This window comes from Diabrotica virgifera, chromosome 1 (genome assembly GCF_917563875.1).
Source record: "Diabrotica virgifera virgifera chromosome 1, PGI_DIABVI_V3a".
Lineage (NCBI taxonomy): Eukaryota > Metazoa > Arthropoda > Insecta > Coleoptera > Chrysomelidae > Diabrotica > Diabrotica virgifera.
The window spans coordinates 102,074,992-102,094,900 of NC_065443.1; the positions used below are offsets into that span (position 1 = coordinate 102,074,992).

At 33.8% G+C, this 19,909-nt stretch overlaps 1 protein-coding gene across 1 annotated transcript in view; it reads right to left on the reverse strand.

Moving 5' to 3' along the window:
* LOC114333210 (uncharacterized) overlaps positions 1-19,909 on the reverse strand; it is a 197,859-nt gene that overhangs the window by 80,347 nt on the left and 97,603 nt on the right. The window contains exon 4 of the mRNA XM_050660558.1: positions 6,547-6,819. Within this exon, the coding sequence (XP_050516515.1) occupies positions 6,547-6,819 (273 nt within the window). The remainder of the gene's footprint in view (positions 1-6,546; positions 6,820-19,909) is intronic.

Below are 19,909 nucleotides of genomic sequence, written 5' to 3' on the forward strand. Positions count from 1 at the left end.
AATGGGGGTTTCCATTTAAGATTTTAAAGTTACCCCCACCCCACCTACAAGAGGTGTAATTGGGGGGGGGGGGTTGTGTTTAGTGTCATTTGATAGGTTTTTGAAAAATATGAAAACATGTATTTTTCAGTTTTTCGATCCATTTCGCGAAATATTCGACCGTTCCGCTACTTTTGGGACACCCTGTATGTAGATTTATACAAAAGTTCACATGAAAATTTCAGAGTCAGCTTTATGGCATACTAGGTTACCACTTAATGGCTCCGTTCGCCATTAACTCGTTCAGTTAACCACGACGACAGTGTGCCGTCACGAAGGTTTCATCAAGGGTGTCGACGACGCACGAGTATCGGCGGTAGTACTGCGTTACTAAATGAACCATTTAAGTACGTGGTACCAGCGACGTGGCGTTTATTCAAGATGGGCACCGAACATGTTAATGTCGTTACACATATGCGAGCCGAAATGTTTGCGAATTGCCCGCGTTTCATCATCATCCAGCCTCAAAAGTCCACTGCTGAACATAGGTTTCCTCCCCTCGTTTCCAACCCCATCTATCCTGCGCGACTCTCATCCAGTTTTTATTTAGCTTTCTTAAGTCGTCAGTCCATCTTGTAGGCGGTCGACCGACGCTTCTCTTGTCTTCTCTTGGCCTCCATTCCAATAACCTCTTCGTCCATCGCCCATCTGTCATTCTGGCTATGTGTCCTGCCCATCTCCACTTCAACCTGGCTATCCTCTCGATGACGTCAGTAACCTTTGTTCTTCTCCTGATTTCTTCGTTTCTGATTTTGTCTCGCAGAGTTATTCCTAACATTGACCGCTCCATTCTTCTCTGCGTGACTCTTAGTTTGGTAGCCGAGGCTTTAGTTAAGGTAAGTGTTTCTGATCCGTACGTCAAGACTGGGAGGACGCACTGATCAAATACCTTTCTCTTTAGGCATGTGGGCAACTCACTTTTAAAAGTTTCAGTTTTCCAAATGCTGCCCACCCAAGACCTATTCTTCTCTTCAGTTCATGAGTCTGGTTATCCCTGCCAATCGTAATTTCATGTCCCAGGTATTTATATCTATCTACGAGTTCTATTTCCTTCCCAACAATACTGATGTTCTGGTTGGGTACCAAAGGGCCTAGCCGGGTAAGATGGTGAAAAAAGCCCCCAGCTCGATTTAAATTCCATATAGGCCAATTTTTAGCACATATAGAGGAACTCACTTTCTGAAATTTTTAGCCCCCTAGGTGGTCACGTGACCCCCCTAGAGCCTAATTAGGCTTTTTATGTTTTTATTTTTTATCTCAGGCGCATCAAGAGCTAGCCAAAAACTTTATTAAAAAAAGTTATAAGTTCCAAAAACATCTATAAGAAAAAAATTTTTTTAAATTTTTTGGCGGGAAATTAGAATTTTTAGAACAATTTTAAATTTTTAAATGACTCTGAAAAAAAAACTAAGACACTCGTTTTTACGAAAATTAATTATAATGTGTATTTTTGCACAATCTTTCACCATGAATTTTTTCAGAATTTTAAAATTGGTGAAACGTACCTTTAAAAATAAAAAACCGCATTTTTTCAGTTTTTTTCTCGTATTTTGAAACAATTTTATACATATTTTTCAAAAAAGGTAACACTGTTACTAGAATAGGTAAAAAACTGAAAAATAATTGGGGTTTGCTTAATAAAAATTTTTTGTAAAGCCATCCATTTTCAAAATACAGGGCGTTGAAGAAAACAAAATTTTACATATTTTTTACGATTTTGCTGAAACTACTGGCAACATTGTAATAAAACTTGGCGGGATTTAAGAGCTGGTTATTATGCATATTTTGACATACAATTAATGATTTGATATTCATCATTGGCTCGCATAGGAGTAATGGTCTGAACTTTTTAAAGAATAAAGATAGTACGCCACTGACATATTTCAAATTAACAATCGTTTTTTAATTTCTCGTTCAATTTGTGACAATAAATGTATCTTCTTATTTTTTCATACGACGCGCCATTTTTATTCAAAAAATAAAAGATCTTAACCCTTACAAAGTATTCGAACTTCTAGTAGTTTCTACATCTACATACATAATAAACTCATACATCCATTATCAAAATTAATTCGAATACTTTGGAAGCGTTAAGATATTTTATTTTTTGCAGCAAAACAGCGCGTCGTATGAAAAAATGAGAAGATAGATTTTTTATTGCAAATTGAACGAGGAATTCAAAAATGATTGTTAATTTGAAATATGTCAGTGGCGTACTATCTTTTTTTCTTTGAAAAGTTCAGACCATTACCCCTATGCGCGCCAATGATGAATATTAAATCCTTAGTTGTATGTCAAAACATGCACAATAACTACCTCTTAAAACCCGCCAAGTTTTATTACAATGTTGCCAGTAGTTTCGGCAAAATCGTAAAAAATATGTAAAATTTTGTTTTCTTCAACGCCCTGTATCTTGAAAATGGATGGCGTTACAAAAAATTTTTATGAAGCAAATCCCAATTATTTTTCAGTTTTTTACCTATTCTAGTGACGGCTTTAAATTTTTTGAAAAATATGTATAAAATTGTATCAAAAAAACGAAAAAAAAAACCGAAAAAATGCGGTTTTTTATTTTTAAAGGTACGTTTCACCAATTTTAAAAATCTGAAAAAATTCAGGGTGAAAGATTGTGCAAAAATACACATTATAATTAATTTTCGTAAAAACGAGTGTCTTAGTTTTTTTTTCAGATTTATTTAAAAGTTTAAAATTGTTCTAAAAATTCGAATTTCCCGCCAAAAAAATAAAAAAAAATTTTTTCATATATAGATCTTTTTAAAACTTACAACTTTTTTAAATAAAGTTTTTGGCTAGCTCTTAATGCGGCTGAGATAAAAAATAAAAACATAAAAAGCCTAATTAGGCTCTAGGGGGGTCACGTGACCACCTAGGGGGCTAAAAATTTCAGAAAGTGAGTTCCTCTATATGTGCTAAAAAGTGGCCTATATGGAATTTAGATTGGGTTGGGGGCACTTTTCACCATCTTACCCGGCTAGGCCCTTTGTCATTATTTTTGTTTTCGAGATGTTTATATTTAAACCTACATTTTCTGTAGCCACAACGAGTTCTTGTACCATCTCTCTTGCCATACCTAGATCCTCAGCTACTATGACTATATCATCGGCGAAGCGTAAGTTGTTTAGGTATTCTCCATCTATTTTTATTCCCTTTGTCATCCAATCCAAACTCTTGAAAGCATGTTCTAAGACCGTATTAAAAAGTTTAGGTGACATTGGGTCTCCTTGTCTAACCCCCGTTCTATTTTTATGCGATTACTGTTAGTATGTAATTTGACAGTGGTTGTTGCCTGTAAGTATATTTTGTGTAATAATTTTGTATACCTATAATCTAGCCTGCATTCTTTAAGCGCCTTTAATATTTTGCTAAGCTCAACTTTGTCAAAGGCTTTATGAAAATCGATAAAAACTAGAACTAGAGGTTTATTGTATTCCACTATTTTCTCTATTAGGGTTTTTATACTTTGTAGATGGTCATTTGTTCCGTAACTTCGGAATCCTGCCTGTTCTCTTGGTTGATAACTTTCTTTCCATTCTCTTAACTATTATTCGCGTAAATAACTTATATAAATGGCTGAGGAGGCTAATCGGTCTGTAATTCTCTAAATTGGCTTTGTCTCCTGCTTTGTGTAATACAATCATAGTAGCGTTGTTCCAGTCTGTTGGAATATTGGCATTGTGAAGACAGGTATTGAAAAGTAGTTTAATTTTTTGAAGTAGTATATTTCCTCAAATTTTTAGTGCTTCTGATACTATTCCATCTTCGCCTGGGGTTCGATTATTTTTTATTTTCTTCAGAGCCTCTTTGATTTCTGATTTTGTTATATCGGGCATTAAATCTGATCCTTGATTTAATACCCCAGTTTTTACTGTAATTGGAGGTTGCGTATTGTCATCTTTTTTTCTTGATTTGTATAACTCTGTGTACAATTCTTCGACTATTGTTAATATTTCATCTCTGTTTGTAGTTTCTTTTCCAGTTCTGTTTCTTAGTTTGTTGATTTCTATTTTTCCTTTTTGTACGCTTTTCTTCAAAACTTTCATGTTCTTATTTTGCTCTATTGCTTGTTTTGTGTTTTCTACATTGTAGTTTCTTACGTCTTTTCTTATTGCCTTTGTGATCGTCTTATTTATTTGATTTAGCGCTTCTTTGCTTGAACTGGTATCTCCTTTCATCTGTCGTCTTAGTTCTATAAGGGTTTTAGTAGGTTGACTTAGTTTTTCATCTTTTTAGTTTGTTGAACAATATTTAGTTTTCGGTCGATATCGTTATTTTAGCTCTTACTAACCTGTGATTACTGCTTGTACTAAACTGGTTTAACACATCATTTACGTCTTTAAATAATTATTTTTTGTTTGTTAAGAAATAGTCGATTTCGTTCCTTGTTTTTCCATCAGGACTTTCCCAGGTCTATCTTCTGTGTTTTTTCTTTTTAAAGAAGCTGTTCATTTGATAGAGATTGTTTTCCAAAAGAAAAGTTAATAGTTGTTTGCCTCTATCATTTCTGCCTTGGCTTCCAAAATTTCCCAATATTATTTCAGAGGGGTCTTCCTTGGTACCTATTTTGGCGTTGAAATCACCGCCTATTATTAAGAAGTGGCCAGGATTTTCCTTGATTGCACAGGATATTTGGTCGCAGAATATTTGGACTTCTTCGTCTGAATGGCCTGTAGCAGGTGCGTAAACGAATGAACTTTAGGATATATCTGGTGCTCATTTTGATGTTTAAGTAGACCAACCTTGTTGATATTTGGTTTATTGACACAATTCTGTTCGCAATTGTTTTGTGAATAAAGAAGCCGACACCTTCGACTGTCGATTCCTCTTCTCCTTTGTAGTACCACAGATGGCCTGATGGGAGTGAGATAAGATTCTCTCCTTTTCTTCTAACTTCGCTGATACCCACAATATCCCAATTCACTTTTGCAAGTTCTTCCTCCATTTCTTCGAACCTTTCTTCGGCAGAGAGCGACCGAGCATTATATGTGGCGATGTTGAGGTTTATATTTTTGACTCACTTTGAATGGGGTTGGTTTACACTGGTCGGGTCTGTGGCATTTAAACCATTTTAAATGGAGAAAATCAGATGCAAAAAATCCGTAAGTTAAGGTGGAAGCTATCGTACTAAAAACTGAATGGTTTTTCGCAGGTCGCTAACGATGCTCTTGGGACACCGGGCGAAATCCCATTGAAAATTAGCCTTGTTCCTGTACGCGGGGCTATACAGAAATCGACAACGATCCCCAGCTACTCGTGGGAATAAATATGAATACTCACCAACATGCAAGGCAAGTACGGTGTTTAAATGCCCGCGTTTAGTTCGTTGAAAATATATTTACAGCGAACTCATCGCAAACTCATCACGATCCTTGGAAAGCGACGAACCAACTAACACGTGTGCGAAGTTTATGTAAATGATTCTTTTAATTTGTAATTTGGGTATTGACTACATTGTGTTTCTCAAGTTTCTTATCTCTAAGAACACGCCATTCACACAATCTCGATGCGACGACACGAACAGACAATATCGCTGCGTACACCGTCCAAATTGAATTGCGAATATCCTTTGTGTTCGTCGCAAAAATTGACGCCATGATAACGTTCGCAAATAGTTCGGCTCGCTAAATGAAGTTAAAAAATGGCTAGTCATTTGAGTGACTCGTCACGATCGTGTAGGGCCGGCCTGAAAAAGATATGTGTACCAACCTTTAAGTACGCACAAAAGACAGGACAGCACTGGCTCTCATGCATATCTACATATTAAATTCTATAGTATCTACTATATATTAATAATAGTATAAAAATAATTGACTCCATACTTTTAACATTAAAAACTTTAATAGCAAAATTATTAGGTTTGTTGTTAAAATTTTGCTGCTGTCTATTATTTGTTGCCATCGTATCTAGGACACAGTGATGTCATGCATTATTAGTCTTAACGTTGACTCTTAATGGGTATGCATGAGTAACGATAACTAATATATCGTGTAACTAATAGCTATTTTTTTCAATATCTCTATTTCCTTGTTAACAATTCGTGGATATTACCAGGAACACCAAATTATTATAATAATAAAGACATTTTTGTATAATTAGCTGACTATTTTTACTTGCATTAGCTACTAATGTATGGCTACCAGTTTTAAAACGTTTTGTTTATCTAAAGCGTAAGTTTCAGGAAAAATCGTTGAAATACTAACGTATCTCCTAAAAGATTTGGCTTAAATTTTAACAAATGTTTTTTCAAAATAACTTTTTTTTCATTATTTTTATTTTGTATCACTAATGGGTATTAGTGTTCCAGATCGTTTAAAAAACCAGCATCTTTGAGTAAAAATTAGGTAAAGGGTTCCCAAAATATCACTTAAAGATGTCCCAAATCTACAGTGCCGTATCCATAATAGTTTCTATTTAAACAAAAAAAAAATGTAAGAAATGTGACTGCCAGTCCCATGCGCGACTAACGAAAGGTTAAATAAATATACTCACTTGATGTTTATGTGGAATTGACTTGTAGCAAATCGAACACACTTGCACCATCCCTTGCGGACTGATAGGACTTGCTCCAGGAGGCGCCTTCAGAGTCTGAATGAAAGGAAAATACGGCTCCTTTTCCAAATTTTGACAACAATATAGAAGACGGATACTGCTGGAAGGATATTCAAGCGAACATGTATAACATATGAAAGTAGTGGTGTCTAATGTAGAACTCTGCCTTTTTCTTAACGTGTAGTTTCGTTCTATGTGGGGCAGACCTTGCGACTGAAAATAGAAAAAAGGATAATTATATAAATTTTTACAAATAAAAAGCAGATATCTAGCAATTATAGTGATGTAAGAAGAGAATATTCTCGTCTGAGAGTTGTTGCGTCCTTAATCGTGCTAAGACGATACATAAAAAAGAAAAATAAAAAAACGGAAAATGTAGATACGGCTTTTCTAAGTAAACGCGAAACAATGAGTAATTTAACTATGGAAATAATGCTAGACAATTATTTGTTTAAGAATTTTACAAGAATGTCAAAAAGTGATTTCGAACTATTCATAAATATAATAGGGCCAAGAACAAAGAAGTAAGACCAAACATGAGAAACGCAATACCAATCTCAACAAGATTAGCAATTGTTATTTATATATACTAACAGTTTTAGTTTAATGTATTTATTCAGGGTGCACTACTCTTCCATTTGTCTCATAGTTCCAGAAGTATGCCAAGTCCCACAACTCTGGACGTAAATGTACTGCATTAATAAACCTTATTGTGATTTCATTGGACCACGTATTCATCTTTTCTTTGTATGTTTTGACAAAACCAAATTAAATTTCAACAGAGTACAGGAAATACAGAGCAACATGCAAAATTTTCCACAGCAGTTCGACTTTATCGGCAACGCATCAGGCACTGCAATAGTGTTCAAATACCAGTAAGATTTCGGCCACATGGCTCAGCCAAACGGCGATATTTTCATTAGATGGCTGTAATGTTACCAGAAACATACCAAATATATATTTTCGGCAACATATTGCTTCAAAAACTAGCCCGTCTAAATGCCCCTTTAGACGTAGACCAATCCATGACTGAGCTGACGACGGGTGAAAAATAAAATCCCACAACTTCTCATCAGTACATTGAAATACAGAATGTAGATGACCAGGATGAGCTAATGATAGAAATAGATTCTGAACCTGAGGCCTCATGTTTTTCTGATTAAATCACCACATCAATTATTCTTTTTCTCATGATCATCTTTCAGTGCGTCACCGTTTTTCGATTTCTTTCTAACGCATTAAATTGTACGTGACAGAAAAAAGGCACGTCCGTGATTACAGACATTTACAACATTTATTCTAGTTATTCCAGTTGTCGATAGATGGCGCCATAATAAAAAAATATATTTTTTTTAATTAGATAATAATATTACAAATATAATCTGTATAATTTATAAGACTATACAAATCAAAGAAAATACCATTTTATAAATGCAAGAAACACATTTGATTTGTTTTTATTCCAAATTGAAAATAAAATGTGACAACTGTCAGATTTAACTAAAATGTCATGTTAGAATAAATGTCATAAATGTGTATTATCACGGACTTACCCTTTTTCCTATCATTTGTTACGCACTGAAAAATGCTCATGAAAAGGACCATACTTGCATTATTTGTTGTTAAGAAGAAACTTTCATTTTTTTTATCAAATAAATTTTGTGTTCTCTGTTGTTTTTCTATTTTGTTTATATATAGTGATGAGCGTGCTAATAACCGGCAAAATAGCGCAAAAGATGGAAAACGTATTAAGTTGTGAGATAAAAAGAAATGAAACTAGTCGAGCTGGGACATTTAGCGATATTAACCTGTCACTGTGACAGTTGTTAAACTCGTCCGATATGTCTGAAGGTGGGAAACAATCAATATAATGTAAATCTTTAGGTTAATATCGCTAGATTTCCCAGCTCGATTAGTTTCATTTCTGTTTATCTCACAACTTAATAGTATACGTTTTCCATCTTTTGTGCTATTTTGCCGGTTATTAGCGCGCTCATCACTGTATAAAGTACACTGTTGTTTAGTCTCATAATTTTGTATATAATTTCATGATTTTTAATACCCTATTTCATCTTCAACAATATCCCTAAGTGCGTCATAGGGTTCATTCTCAGAAAATTCTCCATATCGAGAATATTCTCTGATTTTTCATTCTCGAGAATTTTCCAACACTAAGCAATTATTTATTAAATCTTACCCAAGTACTTTCACCCACAGAGCATCATCAGGAGCATTTTGTCAAAAAGAGAAAGCTTTCCAGTACATCCCGGAATGTAGTAGACATTTATATAACAGCCCTGTAGGCCTCAGGGACTCATGGCTTGAAAATTTTCAACTGTATTTCTCCACTGTACTCTGTCCAGGGCAGATATCTACACTTTTTTCGCGGTCGACCCCTCCTTCTTCTTCCCTCATCTCTTAACAATATAGTCTTCGCCCATCGGTCCCCTGACATGCTTTCCACATGTCTCAGTCAGCGAAGTCTTTTAGTTTTAACCATATGGCTGATTATACTGGCTTCCCAAACAGTTCTTGAACTTTCACATTTGTCCGTCTTCTCGATTCGTTCTCTCCCACTTTCACACCACCGAAAATCATCCTCAGTACGCTCCGTTCCTATCTTTCCAATGCATTTTCTTCTCTCATATTCAGAACCCAACACTCACTACTAAACAGTACTGTAGGTTGTATCACCGTACTATATAACCGCAATTTTGCTGTTCATGAATTAAGACTACTCTTTAAAAGTTTACTCAATGCTCCAACCGCTCGCCTTCCCTTCTCAATTCTTTCTTCAATTCCGGGAACTTCATCTCCTTTCTCCGTTACAGTCACCCCTAGGTATTCAAATTCTTTCACTTTCTCGAAACAATATTCTTTTCCATCGTTATATTTATATTCTAATTTTCAAAACCTGACCTTCATTTAGTATATCTCCCATTTCCATAAATTTTGTTTTGTGTTCGTTAGCAGTCAGCTTTTCTTTCAAAAAAGTTAAATAATCTTAGCAGTTTTATTTTTGTTCTTGTTATCAATACTATGTCGTCTGCGTATGGAAGTACCTGAGTTCTTCTATTATGGATCGTATATATGCGTTCTAATCCAGCTTTCCCTGAATATTGCCTCTAATACACTATTGAAAAGGGCAGTTGACAGAGGGTCTCCTTGCTTCAAATCCCTTCGTACTTTCAATTTCTGAGAGGCTACCCTCCAGTGCTACTCTATTTTCTGTTCTCTCCAGTGTCATTTTCACTAGTTTGACCAACTTCTCCGGTATCCCAATTAACTGAAGTGCTTGATAAAGACGTTTCCTTACTACCCCAGGCTGTGGGTGAAAAATAGGTCGATTTCAGGATATAATTCAGGAATTTTTGAAACCTATCAGGTGTTGTAAAGGACGATGCCAGAAATAACTTCTACTAAAATGTAACCAAAAATATTGTGCGCTTTTTTTTTAATTGCGATTTTCATTTGTTAAATTTGCAATTTTTATTGATTTTTAATTTTGTAGCTTAGGATATTGATTTTAGAAAAAAACTTTTTAATAGAAAGTTGTAGTAAATTAAAAAACCTACAATTTGAGCTATGGTATGTTTAATTTTGTTAACTGGTTATTGCAAAACAGCCTGCGAAAGGTCCAAAATGGCCGTTTTTTACAATTGCATTATTTATTGTACAAATAATTTTTTTATCTTTTAAAGCTTTGAAATGAAGATCTTTCAATTCCAAACGTAAAAAAAATTGTAAAGCCAGATTAACGAATTTGTTGCTTAGATATTATAAATTGTTTATCCCAAGAGGTCAAATGTCGAAGGCTATAACTTTTTGAAAAAAAAATCGTATAGAGTTGGTGAAACATCTAGTTTCCTTCTAAATAGTTATACTTTCATATTCTGATGTAAATAAATGCCTAAAATATTTTTAAACCTAAATTTCTACGACCAACTGAAGCCGAGATAATTTTTGGGTTTGAAAATAAGGGGGCAAATTTCGTTATAAACATTTAGAGCTGAAGCGGCGCTGTACATCCTATGAGTTTCTAACTTACAGATTATTGTTGCTGAAGACAAAACGAAGATTTATTAAAAAATAAAAATTTTCTACAACCAACTGAAGCCGAGATAATTGTTTTTTTTTTATTAAGTCGTAGTGCCTTTATTTATAACAATTAAGAAATTATTTTACAGTCGTTGACTAAAGAATGACTTATATTATCTTAAAACAAAAATAATTATAAAATATAATTACATTTAATTATTAAAAATTATTTTTAAAATCGGTGCTTTTGCGAGCGGCCGAATTTTGCAAATCGCCCGGCTTGCTTCAAATCCGCGCGGTCGGAAAATTTTTACGTAACTTGTATTAAGTTTTGACAGAAAACAATTTAATTATATTACCATTATAATATACAGTCTATTTACCACTGTATTTGTTTTTCTTGATAAACTTTTATATGTGAAATTTCATTTCTGAAGAAATAATATTACAAAAATGATACATATATTGAAATATATAACTATATTTTTAATTTTTTCATTGTTATATAAATATAATAATAATAATGTTACTTCTTACTATAATATACAATATAAAACTTTTTCTTCTTGTAGTGACTATTCTTTTTGAATTTCACATATAAAAGTTTATCAAGAAAAACAAATACAGTGGTAAATAGACTGTATATTATAATGGTAATATTATTAAATTGTTTTCTGTCAAAATTTAATACAAGTTACGTAAAAATTTTCCGAGCGCGCGGATTTGAAGCGAGCCGGCGATTTGCAAAATTCGGCCGCTTGCAAAAGCACCGATTTAAAAAATAATTTTTAATAATTAAATGTAATTATATTTTATAATAATTTTTATTTTAAGATAATATAAATCTTTCTTTAGTCAATGACTGTAAACTAATTTCTTAATTGTTATAAATGGGGGCACAAGGATTTAAGAAAAAAAAACAATTATCTCGGCTTCAGTTGGTTGTAGAAAATTTAAATTTTTTTATAAATCTTCGTTTCGTCTTGAGCAACAATAATCTCTAAGTTAGAAACTCATAGGATATACAGGGCCGCTTTAGCTCTAAATGTTTGTAACGAAATTTGCCCCCTTATTTTCAAACCCAAAAATTATCTCGGCTTCAGTTGGTCGTAGAAATTTTTTATTTTTTTTTATAAATCTTCGTTTCATCTTCAGCAACAATAATATGTAAGTTAAAAGCTTATAGGATGTACAGGGCCGCTTCAGCTCTAAATGTTTATAACAAAATTTGCCCCCTTATTTTCAAATCCAAAAATTAGAGGTTTAAAAATGTTTTACGCATCTTTTACATCAGAATATGAAAATATAACTCTTTAGAAGGAGATTTGATGTTTCACTAACTTTCTACGATTTTTTTTCAAAAAGTTATAGCCTTCGACATTTGACCTCTTGGGATAAACAATTGATAATATCTAAGCAACAAATTCGTTAATCTGGCCGTACAATTATTTTTTATGTTTGGAATTGAAGGATCTTCATTTTACAGCTTTAAAAAATAAAAAAAATTATTTGTACAATAAATAATGCAATTGTAAAAAACGGCCATTTTGGACGTTTCGCCGGCTGTTTTGCAATAACCAATTAACAAAATTAAACTTACCATAGCTCAAATTGTAGGTTTTTTAATTTACTACAACTTTCTATTTAAAAGTTTTTCTCTAAAATCAATATCCTAAGCTACAAAATTAAAAATCAATAAAAATTGCAAATTTAACAAATGAAAATCGCAATTAAAAAAAAGCGCACAATATTATTGGTTACATTTTAGTATAAGTTATTCCTGGCATCGTCCTTTACAACATCTGATAGGTTTCAAAAATTCCTGAATTTTTTTTTTTCACCCACAGCCTGGGGTATACGACTGTATCATATGCCTGCTAGAAGTCTATAAACAGGAGCTTCATGTTTAGCTGTTGTTGGTAGGTACCGCTCTGTAACATCTTTAGTAGGAAAATCTGATCGATGGTAGACATGTACTTAAAAATAATAATAAAACAAATAACACACACTTGACAAAGGACAAACAGATTAAAATAATTGATCGGGAGCTACATAAATTATTTTAATCCGTTTGTCCTTTGTCTAGTGTGTGTTATTTGTATTATTATTTTTAAGTAAATGTCTACATTACGGGATGTGCTGGGTCTCTTCTTCTTCATGTAATATGTCACAAGTTTTTCAACCATGAAGTCCGTCTTTGTCCTGGACTGCGTTTTCCTGCTATTTTACCTTGCATAATATTTTGTAGCAACTTATATTTATTGGGAACTCTCATTACATGTCCGAAATATTCCAGCTTTCTCGTCTTGATGTTTTTTATAATCTCTTTAGTCTTGCTGAGGCGTTCTAGTATTGTGAAGTTTTGAATCCTCTCCACTCAAGACTTTTAAAACTCTTCTATTCGCTGTGTGCAAGCACTTGGAGGGGATACGAGAAACGATCGTTCGCGAGTAGCGGAGAAATCTTGTAACTTTCTTAAATAATTCATATTGTCCATTGAAATTGCCATATTGACATATTTCATACCTACTGTCATTGAAGAAAATGGGATTTCGCAAATGCTTTGTTATAAATTGTAAAAATACACCAAAAAATTGTCAATTTAAGTTCTATTCGTTTCCAACTTCTAAGCACAAATTAATACAAAGAGAAAAGTGGATTTCTATAATAATAAAGAAGCAGTAAGTAACTTTATGTACTTTAGTCTAAAATGAATCCTAGTTAAAGTGCACTTTAGGTTGTCATTATGAAATCGGGCATTAATGTTGCTCCACAATATTGATATGATATGCAATTATTAAAGTGAATTTAATTAAATGTATTTTATTTGTAATGTTTACCTTTTAATTACATAACCTCAATCTTACTTTTTCTTCTTATTCTTTTTCTTGGGCTATGGCTTTGACAATTATCCAGTAACCAGGACTAATACAGGGTGTAACAAAAATACAGGTCATAAATTAAATCACATATTCTGGGACCAAAAATAGTTCGAATGAACCTAACTTACCTTAGTACAAATATGCACAGAAAAAAAGTTACAGCCCTTTGAAGTTACAAAATAAAAATAGATTTTTTCAAATATATCGAAAACTATTGGAGATTTTTTATTGAAAATGGACATGTCGCATTCTTATGGCAGGAACATCTTAAAGAAAAATTATAGTGAAATTTGTGCACCCCATAAAAATTTTATGGGGGTTTTGTTCCTTTAAACCCCCCCAAACTTTTGTGTACGTTCCAATTAAATTATTTTTGTGGTACCATTAGTTAAATTCAATATTCTTAAAACATTTTTGCCTCTTAGTATTTTTACGATAAGGCAGTTTTTATCGAGTTGAGGCGTATTTTTTGATATGTTTACATAAAAATTTTATGGGGTTTTTGTTCTTTTAAACCCCCAAAATGTTTGTGTACGTTCCAATTAAAATATTACCGCGGTACCATTAGTTAAATACAGTGTTTTTAAAACTTTTTTGCCTCTTTGTATTTTTTCGAGAAGGCACCTTTTATCGAGATGTGGCTTCTTTTCTAATATGGTTTAAAATATACCTAAAAATGTAAATCATAAATAAATTTTCACATTATTACCAAGTCTCCATAATCGTACTTAACCATATACAAATATGTGGTCGATTTGACATATATTCAAAATATCTCGATAAAAACTGACTTTTCGAAAAAGTACCAAGAGGCAAAAAAGTCTTAAAAACAATGTGTTTAACTAATGGTACTACAATAATAATTTAATTGGAACGTACACAAAAGTTTGGGGGGGTTTAAAGGAACAAAACCCCCATAAAATTTTTATGGGGTGTCCAAATTTCACTATAATTTTTTCTTAAGATACTACTGCCATAAGAATGCCACATGTCCATTTTCAATAAAAAATCTCGAATAGTTTTTGATATATTGGAAAAAATCGATTTTCATTTTGTAACTTCAAAGGGCTGTAACTTTTTTATATGCCCATTTGTACTAAGGTAAGTTAGGTTTAATCGAAGTATTTTTGGTCCCAGAATATGTGATTAAATTTATGACCTGTATTTTTGTTACACCCTGTATAATTGGCCAATATAATTAAAAGTGCGACAAATATTGCTGAGCTATAACACTAGGTGTCGCTCTTCCGAACTTGCACGGTCCCGATAGCACCACATTTCGAATACCTCAAGGCGATTTAGATCAATTTTATTTAATATATCATAAAGTAAGACCGAGAACACGTAGCAGCGAAGTAGGCGGATCCTCAATGCCAATTTGAAGTCCCTGTTACATAATATTACATAATAACTTGGATATCTTTCTAAAAGCTGTTCTGGCCTGCTCTATCCTGGATCTAAGTTCACCGTGACTCTCTGCGTTGCAGTTTAACTGATAACCAAGGTAAACAATTTGATCAATTTGCTCAAGTTTGGTACTATTTACATAATTATATAGACGGTCTTACTAGACGGATTAACTCTTGCTTGGGCAGCCTACGGAGCTCTGAGAGACATATTTAGGAGCAGTATACCGATCGGTTTAAAAAGACAAGTGTTTGACCAATGTGTGCTACCGGTAATGACATATGGAGCAGAGACACTGACTCTAACCAAGGCAACAGCGTCGAAAATGCGGGTTGCTCAAAGGCGCATGGAAAGATCCATGCTGGGCGTAACTCTACGGGATAAAATAAGAAATGAAGATCTCAGACAAACAACCGGTATCGCAGATGTTGTAGAACGTATCACCAGGCTCAAATGGAACTGGGCAGGACACGTCGCCAGGCTGAAAGATTCAAGATGGGCACGAAGGCTGATGGAGTGGAGACCAAGAGAAGATAAACGAAGTAGAGGAAGGCCGCCTACACGATGGACAGATGATATCAGGCGGATTAGTAAAAACTGGCAAAAATCAGCACAAAACCGTGAAGTGTGGAAACAATTGGGGGAGACCTATGTCCAGCAGTGGACGTAAATTGGTTGGATGATGATAGACGGTCTTAATATTCTGTGCTGGATGGCTTTCTTTTTTTGCTTTGAAGTGCTGCTGCAGTCAAATTCTTAATCTCACCCAACATATAGAAGATGATTTTGAACAGAAAGAAATAACAGGAGTAGCGTTCATAGACCTAACTGCCGCCTATGCCTATGACACAGTTAACCATCAACGGCTACTCGCAAAACTCTACGAAACTACAAAGGATTTTCGACTAACAAGGTTAGTGAAATGTCTCCTCCAGAATAGACGCTTCTACGTAACGCTCCAGTGCAAGAACAGTCGGTGGAGGAACCAAAAAAAAATGGACTCCCACAGGGAAGTGTCCTCGCGTCGATTCTATACAACATATACACCAACGACCAACCCATACACCAACAAACAAGGCAATTTATTTACGCTGATGATACAGCTGTGGCAGCTCAGGGAAGAACCTTCACTGAAGTCGAAGTGAAACTGACAGATGCCCTGGGAGACTTAGCTCTATACTACGATGAAAACCATCTGAAATCCAATCCCAAAAAAACCCAGGTATGTGCTTTCCACCTTAGAAACAAGCATGCCCGAAGGCCGCTGGAGGTGGAATGGCGTGGTCAGATGCTGGAACACAACGAGACGCCAAAATACCCCGGCGTACGTCTGGATAGAACTCTGTCTTACCGATACCACTGTCAAGATGTCTAGAAGAAAGTAAGTGCCAGAAATAATATCATCCGCGAGCTAACTAATACAAAATGGGGAGCACAACCACACACTCTCCGCACTTCTGCCTTAGTATTATGTTTTTCGGTCGTGGAGTTTGGAGCACCAGTATGGGCAAACTCTGTTCATGCAAAGAACGTTGACGTGGCTATAAATGAAACGGTTCGTATAATATCGGGTTGCCTGAAAACGACACCTATCGAGGAGGTAAACCCCGTAGCTGGGATTGCTCCACCATCTATCAGGAGGAAAGTCACGTCAGAGGTAGAGCGAAAAAAGCAGGAGACGGACCGAAAACACCCCTTATATGACCACCAAACTCAACCAAGTAGATTAAGATCTCGGAAAAACTTTCTGAAAACATCAAGATCCATCCCCGAAGCGCCAGAGACGCGCCGAATAAACCTGTGGCAAGCGTCAGCTACCGCAACACATTTTCCTCCCTCAGAGGAAATGGCTGCTGGACACAATTTACCGTATCTGACTTGGAAAGCGCTAAATAGACTAAGAACCGGCGTTTCACGTTGTGCTAGTAACTGAAAAAATGGGGATACCAGGAGGACGATACCTGCGACTGTGGCGCGGTTCAGACCAGCCGGCATCTACTATCATGCACAGAGATCAGAGAGACCTGCACAGAAAAAGACTTAATTTTAGCAAATGACAGGGCCATCTATGTGGCCAACCATTGGAAATATAGAATTTACAGTTGTTGGTGTTCCGGACACGGAAAGTAAGTAAGTTTTTTTGATGGAATTCCCCTGAAAATGCTCTGAGGGCAAAAGTACTTGGTCAAGATTTAATCAATAACTGTGTTCGATATCTGCCTTTTGTTTATAAAAATTCATATATTCGAGCATTCAACCGTATCTTATTGTATTAATTATATAAATATTTAAAATGATCTTTTGGAAATATGATAACGGTTTTTGTAATCAACAAAAGACAGAATTTGTTGTTCAATTACACACAAATAAAATTAGTGTAATTTAGATTTTTCTACGACCGTTTAATAATATGCTCATTATTCACTATTTTTGAGTAGATAATAACACCCATTACTTTAACCGTGAGTAATGGTTCATTACTCACGGGTTGAAGTTAGATTCAAGTGGTGCATGCTACTATTAATATACTTATTATTAGCAAATAAAATTACTTAAACTTTATTTATTACAATAATCCTTGTAATTTATATCAACAATTAACTTCGAAAAATGTTTAAAAGTATTTTTAACTGTAACAATGGATCAGTATATTTTTTACGTTTAAATTTCAACATTTGACATTTTACGATTGACGTTATTAAAAGGTAAACATAAACAACGGTTACTAATTCCGGAAAAGGGTTTACAGATATGAAATTTATATCAATGAATTCGGTTTCACTTACTGTTGGTTGTACAATAGATTTTTATTAGGAGCAAACGTTCTTTTTCATGCAGTTGCCTTAAAATATGTCTTATTTTTAAAAGTCACCGCCATTATATACCATGACACTAATGACATTTCTGTGATTCTAATAGTGTTGCCATAGTTATATACAATATGTTTTCTTATGAAAAATAAAATCTTTCGATTTTAAAAATAATGATAGTTAATAATTATATTTTTCTACTAATCCAAATAAAAAATGTAGAAAAAGTATAGTATTCTACTCGCATGTAATGGCTATTACTCACGATGATGAAGTTTGCGACACGAGCCGTAGGCGAGTGTCGTAATTACATGCTCGTGGAATAACATACTATTACTTGATGGATTCGACCGTTACTTGATGAAAATTCATTTTATCTAAAAATAAAACACTGAAAAACTTTTGTTTCCAATTCTTCCACAAAATTTATTAGAATTTAATGTCATTACAGTCGTTTCGGTAGAGTGCCTTTCTCAAATTTTAATATATGTCTGCACTTTTTAAAGTCTCCAACTGAATAGGTTGAGGAGTAGGGAGCTGTTTGTCTCAAGTTGGTCATTCAGAATTATATCTGTATTTTTAATGTATTAATTTCCATACATTATAATACAGATAGCTCTTAAGGGCTTTTTTTTTAATATAAAGAATTTGAAACTGTTCATTAAAAGAATGATTATGATCTATAAGGTGAAGTGCAAATGTAGAATCTGATTTTCTATTATTGAAAGCCCTCCATTTGAGTAATTTTATGAGGAATTAATCTAGTATTTTTTTTCATTAATTTGTAGATCAATAATTCATCTATAAATTAATGAAAAAAATTAATTAATTAAGTTAATTGCTCATAAAACTAATTAAATGGAGCGTTTTTCTACTTCCTGAAAACAGTTGATTTGTGGGTTACAACCTTTTACCTTTAAACCGTCATTATCTAAAATTGAAAAATATCTAGAAACGGCACATTGGAACTTCACAAAAAACACATTAAGGGGCTATCCTAGTGTAAAAGAACGAAATTCATATACTTTTTTTAAGAATTTTTAAAATAAAAAGTACTGTACCAATTGCTTTGAAAATTTGCATTAGCATTTATTATGAAAAGAAGTACATGTGAAACAATTTTCATAAAAAATATTAAAAATTAAACGATTTATGCGCCATCTACTGGCACCGTGAAAATAAAAAACATGGCTCCACTGCTGCAATGATTGGGACTAATAATAGAGATCCTAAAACATAAAATTTCAAAGTGATTATTGAAATATGTTATTTCTTATACCATCAACTAGGATTTTGGAAAAATATTAAAATTTGGAAAAATGATGAAGTGTGAAGTTTTCAGGATCTCTATTAGTTCCAATCACTGCAGCAGTGGAGCTATGTATTTATTTTCACGGCGTCTGTAGATGGCGCGTAAATCGTTTAATTTTCAATATTTTTTTATGAACATTGTTCTACATGTACTTCTTTTTATAATAAATGCTCATACAAATTTTCAAAACAGTTGGTAGAATACTTTTTATTTTAAAAATTCTCAAAAAAATATATGAATTTCGTACTTTTACACTATTTAGGATAGCCCCTTAAGGTACATTTAGATGGTCAGATTAGTTCACCGTTCCGTGTCAGTTTCAGTACAGTTTGGTGTTGTTCTGAAGCTATTTCCTTGTGGCATTTTTATAATAAATTACTTTTAATGGGAAATAAGCCACAATTAAATTGAAAAAATAATTTTATTAACGTTTCGACAATAATAATTTAATAATCAAAATAGTTAAGTACAGTTTGGGTTGTTAGACAATCGGTTTAGTTGTCAGTTGTTATTGGTCTTGCACTGCACAGTTCAGTGATGAACGAAGTTGCCCTAATTGCGGGCGCGTTATGCTTAGCACTAAAAAAACCACGAAAACGGGGAAGTAGATGAGTAAAAATTGGCTCCTGAAAAGAAATACACTTTTGCATTCAAATTTATTAAAGGAACTTCATTTTGAACCTTCCGATTGGTTAAACTATTTGAGAATGAGTGAGGATGCATATATCTAGAATTGCTGCAGTTAGTAGCACCAATTATAAAACAGCAAGACACCAACATGAGAGAAGCTATATCACCAAATGAGAGGCTAAGATAATTTTATGCGACTGAGACCTGATCGGACAAGTTTGTTT